At 45.1% G+C, this 8,505-nt stretch overlaps 1 protein-coding gene across 1 annotated transcript in view; it reads right to left on the reverse strand.

Annotated features, from left to right (window-relative positions):
- The window catches only part of LOC119771530 (battenin-like), a gene marked incomplete at its 5' end in the record, with an annotated part of 30,695 nt that extends 22,474 nt beyond the window's left edge, over positions 1–8,221 (reverse strand). The window contains 4 exons of the mRNA XM_038267569.1: positions 330–334; positions 1,787–1,860; positions 7,809–7,894; positions 8,102–8,221. Of these exons, the coding sequence (XP_038123497.1) occupies positions 330–334; positions 1,787–1,860; positions 7,809–7,894; positions 8,102–8,221 (285 nt within the window). The remainder of the gene's footprint in view (positions 1–329; positions 335–1,786; positions 1,861–7,808; positions 7,895–8,101) is intronic.
- Positions 8,222–8,505: the final 284 nt, after the last annotated feature.

Genomic DNA, 8,505 nt, shown 5'->3' on the forward strand with positions numbered 1-8,505 from the left:
AAGCACTAAAAATGTAATAAAAATATTTAGCCAAATATTGTAAAAAAAAAAGCTTTATTTTATAGTCCTGGCAGCTTTAATATCCAGGTTAAAAAAATCAATCTTGTATTAGGGAATAAAATTATATAATAAATCCACTAAAGATATATATTATCTCACTAATTGAGGACATTTTAATGCAGATGCTGTTGGCGCTGTTGCTTAAAACTCTGTTGATCTGCATCAGGAAGTTGCTTTAGATAAAGAATCTTTCTTTTTTAACCTCTTCATGTTGGAATCTTTATATATGAAAGTTTATATAAAATATCCTTGAAAATTAACATTGTAACCAAACCTACACACAGCAGAGAACAGTTAATACAGCATTAAATACTGGTTAATTAAACTTATCTAAATTTATCTTCAGGGATGTAGGAAGACATGAAAACATCCTGGTTTAGTAATTTATTCACTGCAGATGTAGCAAGATGCAATATAAGAACGTTGTTGTTAAGATTAAAATCATAAATAACTTTTTACTAAAGCTGCACCAACCATTTACTTCATAATCCAATAACTATTTAGATATTTTTTGATTATTAACAGCAAAAATATGTTAAAAACATGATTATGTACTCACTTCTAAACACATATAAAGAAGAGTTTTCCATCTTAAACGGATAATGATTATATTTTTGTAGTTTGTCTTAATTATTGCTGAATTTGCTGTATTCTTTTATCATGTTGAAAGTATGTGAAGCATTAGCTTCATTAGTTAACAGTTATTCGTTAGCAACATAATCACATGTATTCCTGCAGCCTGTAGCTACCTGGAGGCTACAGGAAAAGAAAGTAAATTTACTTGATTACTGTATTTCAGTACTTATTGAATAGCTTTACTTGACTGCTTTCTTTTGGGGGGGGGGGGGGGGGGGGGGGGGGGTTACGTATATGACTTACTACTCCACTCCGTGTCGAGGAAGTTTCTAGTTCTTTCTTCCTTTTGGCTCAGCTTAGCTTTATAATCCGCCGTTGCTGTTTTTCTTTCTTTAAATGTAATTCCATCAAGGCAGATAGCAGCTCTTAGGACTGAATCTGGACGCCACTTTTTAGAGATTTAATAACGTTCCACAAAGTGAGAAACTCAAGGCAGATATTATTAGTAGTTTATCATTTTATTAAGGTGTTAGTTTCTCAGTAGGCTGAGTCTTAAAGCTGAGTTATAGTTTCTATGTGGTCGTAGATTCAACCTTAAACCTCTATTCCACAGTGAAAAAATGAGAAGAATCAAGATCCTCTTGTTTTCTTTTTGGTTTATTTTTGGATAAGAAATAATAATCAAACAGCTGTCTTTATATTTTGTGTCCTTTTTATGCTGAAATTCTTTCCAGGTGGTGTAGTATCTATAGTAAGCAGCTCTATGCATCAATACATCAGGAAGTTTCTGAAAGTTGCAGGCTCTTTAAAAGTACTCTGAAAATTATACAGAAAAGTACTGATATTAGAAGATTAAATTTGTATTTTTGAATAAAAATATCATTTATTTATCTTGATATACTGTATATATATATTGTTTACTCTTAATGCACCTTTTTCCTCCTTGTTTGCACCTTGTTTAACTTCTATGCCAATATGTGACGAGTGAATTTCTCCGCTGTGAGATCAATAAAGCTCATCCAATCTAATCTACTTAAGTACTTTTAAATGCATGTACGTTTAAATACTTACGTATTTTCAAAAGTGAGTACTTCAACACTAACTTGAGTAGATTATTGACTGAGTAACTTTTGGAAAAAAGTAGCTTTACCTGTCGAAGAGACACTGAGTTACTCAGGAAGGATAGTTCTCCCAGTCCAGCGCTGATACTGGCAAATATCACTCCTATAAGAACACAGAGAGCTTTTATTAACATAAGAAAAGAATCAAACATCTTTATGTAGAAACTTCGCCACCTTTCTGCTTCAGTCTGTTTTCTGAGCCTCTCAGTTTCATCAGTTTTAAGAACTGAACCTGGGGGAATAACACCTAACCCCCAGATAACAGTTGCAGGGAATAACATCTTTCAGCCACAGGGGGTGACAGGGAGACGTCCCTGTCACTGCCCCGCCACCAGGAGACGTTCCAGGATTAAAGGGGCGAAACGTTGGTGAATGGTGGTTCCTGGCTGATGACCCTGCAGCTGACCAATGGGCACCGGAGGAGGTGCGACAGGCAGAAATGCCAAGCAGGATTTAACACCCTCCTGTATTATCCTGAAGTTCTGGGAAACCCAGTGGCTACTGTGAATAGGGCAGTTGGAGTCCAGGGAAGACTGGAGGACATCCAGGAAAGACTGGATGACGGCAGGGAAAGACCGCACAGGGAGTGGGCGGCTAGTAACCCAACCCACCGGTCTCTCACCAGAGAGACACCCAACTCTGATTACGAAGAACAAAAAGAAGCAACAACCCGTGGGCCCTCCGAGAGGCGGGATGAAAGATGGGCCCAACGTCCTGTTGGGCCCATGGACTACATGGTAACGACGGCAATGGAAAAGGATAACGAGACACCCAGAACACCAGGAAATGAGGAGAAGGTCCTCCGAAAGTGTGCATGTGGATGGGAGAAAGTGACCACGTTTAGGGGCGTACAGATCTACCAGGGGAAAGCAAAGTGTGGACAGAATGGCCAGCAGCAACCTTGCATTGCAACAGCAGGTGAGACAAGAGGGACCAAAAGCCAGGGCAAAAAACACAGAGCCAATGGACCCAATGTTGCTGAAGGCAGGAGGATGACAGGGGAAGAAGGCCCACTGGTGGAGAACGAGTCCCCACGTGAGCACGAAGACCAAGTCCTCACCACACCAGACAGAACAGAGCCAATCGCAGAGACCAAGAAACCTGCCAGAAAGAACAAGATCAAGTGGCAAAAGTCTAGTGAAGCAGAGGCATGGCGTGCACTGGACACATACCTGATCAAGACCCTACAGGAGTCCCTGCAAGGAGGGGCAGAGGCCAAGCTGAATCGGATTGGGGACATCATATACCAGACCTGCAAGGACAGGTTTGGAGAGATCGTTTCCAGACAGAGGTCCATCCAAAGAGAGAAGGGAAGGAGAGAGAAGGAAATCCTCCAGCTGGTACAAAGGCGTCGCCAACTCCGGGAAAAGCTGGAGAAAGGCCACTCTTGTGGAGAAAGAAGGACTGAAAGCCCTATGGGAAGAGGTCAGGAAAAGACTAGCCTTGCTTCGCAGAGCTGAGCGCATCTGAAAATGCAGCAAGCGGAAGCAAAAAGAGAGAGCCAGCTCCTTCAAGGATCCCTTCAAGCATGCCAGACAGCTGCTGGAGGAAAAGAAGACTGGCAAGCTTGAAACTACCAGGGAGCAATTGGAAAAGCATGTCAGAAAGCAGTACAGCGATCCACAAAGGAATGTCCCCTTAGGAACACCAGGATATTTACCGCAGCCTGCACAACCAACTGTTGAGTTTAACACCATGCCTCCCAAGCTCAGTGAGGTTAGGCAAGTTGTGGAGAAAGCAAGGTCTTCTTCTGCACCAGGCCCCAATGGTGTCCCCTACAAGCTCTATAAGAACTGCCCTAAGGTACTAGAGCTGCTATGGTACCTAATGAGAACTGCCTGGAAAAAACAACTCATTCCAGCCGAGTGGCAAAGAGCAGTAGCGGTTTTTATTCCCAAGGAAACAAACTCCAAAGACATAGGGCAGTTCCGTAACATCGCCCTTCTAAACGTAGAGGGAAAGATCTTTTTCTCGGTGCTAGCCAGAAGGATGACGACCTACCTGCTCCAGAACAAATACATCGACACCAACTGTCAGAAGGCAGGGGTGCCAGGGTTCCCAGGATGTGTGGAGCACTCCACAATGATCTGGGACCAGATCCAGAGGGCTAAGCGCGACAAGACTGACCTGCATGTCGTCTGGCTTGACCTGGCCAATGCATATGGATCTGTCCCACACCAGCTGATCATCTACGCCATGGAGTTCTTCCACATGCCTGCTTGCATCAGAAGCATGGTAAAAAGCTATTTTAACAACCTGCAAATGTGCTTCTGTGCCCTTGACTTCACTACTGGATGGCAGCGGCTTGAAGTCGGAATAGCGATGGGGTGTTCCATTTCACCTACACTGTTTGTAGCAGCGTTTGAAATAATCCTCATCGGTGCAAGGCAGATGGCAGGAGGAATAAAACTGCCAACTGGCCAGAGGCTCCCCCCGCTAAGGAGCTACATGGACGACGTCACCACCCTCCTTCAGACAGCACCATGTACAGCAAGACTGCTGAGGAGGATTGATGAGCTGATGTCATGCCCTCAGATCAAGCCCTCGAAGTCCCGTAGCCTGTCACTCAGGAGAGGTGTCCAGAACGACAACACCACCTTTGTCGTCGGGGGAGAGAAGATCCCACTCCTTGCAGAGCAGCCCATCAAAAGCCTTGGGAGGCAGTACACTGCCGAGCTTTCTGACAAGCAAATGGGCAAAAACCGTTATGAAGCAGCTCTCTGATGGCTTGACAAGAATTGACTAAAGCCAACTACCGGGCAAATACAAGGTCTGGTGTTACCAATTTACACTCTACCAGAGACTGCTGTGGCCCCTGAAAATGAGTGAGATCCCCTCATCAACCGTGAGTAGGATGGATGGGAAAGCCAATTCATTTATCCGAAAGTGGTTGGGGCTGCCACGGTGCCTCTCTGAAGCCGGCCTATTTGGGAGGAACATGCTCCAGCTACCCCTAAGATCGCTACAGCTGGGCTACATGCAAGAAAAGACCAGGTTGGTGCTCGAGCTACGGGAGTCCACAGATGAGCTGGTTAGGAATGCTAATGCCAGGGTCCTGACTGGCCGCAAGTGGAACGCCCAGACCAAGGTCGACCAAGCGGTAAGCCGGCTGCAGCACAAGCAGATTGTAGGCAGGGTGCAGGTAGGAAGAGCAGGCCTAGGATGGGGAGAAGCACCACGCTTCTGGTCCAAGGCCCAACACAAGGAAAGAAAGGAAATGGTGGTGGCGGAGGTGATGAGGATGGAGGAAGACCGCTATAAGATCAAGGCTGTGTCTCAGGGACTGCAAGGAAGCTGGACAACCTGGGAGGGAATCTCAACCAGGAACATCAGTTGGTCAGACTTGTGGAAGATCCCACAGGCAAGACTTAGCTTCCTTATCCACTCAACATATGACACGCTTCCCTGTCCTCGGAACCTTCATCAGTGGTTCGGAAACGAGGAATGTTGTGCACTCTGCAATGCTCCCAACGCAAGCCTCCAGCACATCTTGTCAGGCTGCAAAGTGGCCCTCTCACAGGGCCGCTATAGATGGCGCCACGACCAGGTCTTGAGAAAGCTAGCAGAAGTGCTGGAGGAGCGCAGAAAGGGTAGTCGAACACCATCGCCAGCAGAGGACCCCACCATCTTTGTCGCGGAAGGAGGAATCAGAAGCTTCAAGCAAAGAGAAACCTCAAGGCCCTTCACTACTGGCCAGGAGTGGAGCATGACGGTTGACCTGGACAGGAAGCTTCAGTTTCCCACAGAAATCACCACCACATCTCTCCGACCAGACATTGTGGCGTGGTCCATAAAGGCAGGAGCAGTAGCCCTCATTGAGCTCACTGTGCCAATGGAGGAAGGGATCGAAGCTGCCTTTGAGCGAAAAAAGGCCAAGTATTCAGAGCTGGCTGCGGAGTGCCGGGAGGCGGGCTGGAAGACTACCATCTACCCAGTAGAGGTCGGATGCCGAGGCTTCACAGGGTTGTCGACCATACGCCTCCTGAAAGACGTGGGAGTCAGGGGAGGAAGGCTGAGGAAGGCAACAAAGGAACTGGCTGAGGAGGCGGAGAAAGGGAGCTTTTGGCTCTGGCTGCGGAGGAAGGACAGAACCTGGGGGAATAACACCTAACCCCCAGATAACAGTTGCAGGGAATAACATCTTTCAGCTGCAGGGGGTGACAGGGAGACGTCCCTGTCACTGCCCTGCCACCAGGAGACGTTCCAGGATTAAAGGGGCAAAACGTTGGTGAATGGTGGTTCCTGGCTGATGACCCTGCAGCTGACCCATGGGCACCGGAGGAGGTGCGACAGGCAGAAATGCCAAGCAGGATTTAACACCCTCCTGTATTATCCTAAGGTTAAACAAAACCTAACAGGAAGTAGCCCTGGCCGTAGACGCTGTTGTTATTCTTGTTTCCAGCATCTGACAGTGCAGGCGTTCCCTGTAGTGCTTTAAGATAAAATAAATGCTTAGTTTGAGCATTTCCCTGTTAAATTTAAGCTAACAATTAAGGTTAAGCTGGATAATAAAGTTTTTTCATAAAATCAGAAATCTTTGATGACATAAAAAAAAGCCACCTTGTTTACAAGCAAAGTCTAAGGTTGAGGCGCATCAAAAGGTCCTGCGGTGCATTTTGAGCAGCAGGAGCAGCGCTTCTTTAGCTTTCAAGCATCTGAGGCATGTGACGCGCATCACAAGCAGCAGCTGCTGGAGTTGGAGGAATGTAACTTTAGCTGCTGGACGCGCCTCATCAACCAATCAGAGAAGCTGATCTGGGAGCTGGCAGGGAGTCAGACACAGCACTGCTGATGCAGAGCGCTATGATCACTCCTCTGAAACTGTTTATTAATGCCTAAATTACCTTAAAATGTCAAAACCTGCCGGCAGAATATGGTTGGTGTTATTATTCTGGTGCTTTCAGTTTGGATTACGTACTTGAAAAAAGCCTTCCAGCCGCTGCGAACAGTAGCAGAAAACCCCAAAGAGGCGACCGGGCCAGAGGCTGCAGTTGAACAGGATTCGGTGACAGATCAGTTTGAGCGGCTCCGCCAGAGAAATAATATTTGAAGGCAGGATGTTGATGAACTGACTTCACAGATGAAGTTTTCAGGTGGACTTAATTAAAACTACTTTTCACCCACTGATCACAGCAAATATAGCTGCCATTGTTACAGGCATCAGACCTACTTTTCGACCACGCAGCCAGAGCAGCAAAGAGGCCTCAGCCGCGCATCAGAACTAAACTTGTAAAAGCATAAAAAATGAAGCAGCGCCTGCATTGGTTGGTGACAGAGAAATGCTTCAGGTTTATAAGATTTTGAGGCTTGTCGTTATAAAATACTCACAACACTTTCCTGAAAAATACCTTCTGCATCTGTTCCACTGCCAGTGATGGCTGCTCAAATTAAAGTGTAGTTGAGAGCCACATAAATCCCTGCAAGGGCCCCTGTGGTTCAGGACACCTTAGACAAGCGTGGGGTTACAGGAAGGAGTGTATTTAGAGAGAAGCCCTGAAGGCTGCAGAGGTCTGCAAAGCTTCTCTTCCTTTTCTGTGAGTTTAATTGGTACCAAATTCTCCTGCAGTCTTCCTTTTGGTGCAACCGTTCAAAATGCAAATAATGGGACATCAGCACTGGCATGTTGTCCAGGCCTCCAGGCACCATGACGGGCCCCCGTCTCTGTTTTAACAGTGATATCAGGTGCCCACTGAGGGAACACGAGTCATTATCGTTACTGGACTCTGATGGTTTAACGCCAGCATGCAGATCAAATCGCTCTCTTCTCATAAACTTCGATCAAACATTTTCACAGAACTTTCTTTTCAGAACTGCATATCAAAAAAGAAATCCGAGAGTTATGATGACTGATGGCGCTAGACTTATCTTGATATTATGTCTGCCGCGTTTCCACATAAAAACAGATGATTTTAATCACATTTCTTTGAAAACACAGATGAGAAGAAAAACATTTATACTGGAAAGATATTTTAAAAAGTGCCTTATCTAAGATCTGCACGTAGGATCGGTTTAACCACACATACCAAGAAGCGTTGGAGCGCTAATACTTACCGACAATACTCATCCACACAGCAGAGGAAAAGGACACCAGCAGGAAACTCGTTGCTGCCATGGCAACGCAGAACAGAACTCTGAAACTGGAAATATTTTAAAAATAAAAATCCACACTTATAAAATGATTTTTTTCCTCCAACTCTGAACACTAATATTAAAAATATTAAAAAGATGCAGATCTATGATGACTAAAGTAAAGTAAAACCTTTACATCCCATCAGACTGAACTCTAAAACATCTCAAGCTTTCTCAGAAACCTTGATGTGATGAAGTGAGGATGTTGGTCTCACCCGTACGGTACGACGTGGATCATAAAGGGAGCGAAAAGCTTGATGATGAGAGTTGGAAGAATGTCGGCCAACAGCACAGCCTGCAAACAGAGACATTCCTTCACATCATCCGCCTCCAGACTTCAGAAAACAAAACATCACATATATAAAAACAAAAAAACAAGCTGGAGAAAAAATTATTCATGTCAAACATGGGAAGCTCCAACAGTATTCATACTCTTCAAACTGCTCCTGCTTTTTCACTTTAAAGCCCAAAAAACTCTTTGTTTTTAGATCCTAAATGACACAAAGCAATGCGAGACTGTGATGGAAGAGGAAGAGGATGCGCCATTTTTATTTTCTTCTTTGAGAAAGAAAACTGTTCAAATCTGAATTAGAAGTTAGCTTCTGTTGGTAGTTCACCC

Source organism: Cyprinodon tularosa, unplaced genomic scaffold (assembly GCF_016077235.1).
Source record: "Cyprinodon tularosa strain WSP-4 unplaced genomic scaffold, ASM1607723v1 ctg678, whole genome shotgun sequence".
Classification (NCBI taxonomy): domain Eukaryota; kingdom Metazoa; phylum Chordata; class Actinopteri; order Cyprinodontiformes; family Cyprinodontidae; genus Cyprinodon; species Cyprinodon tularosa.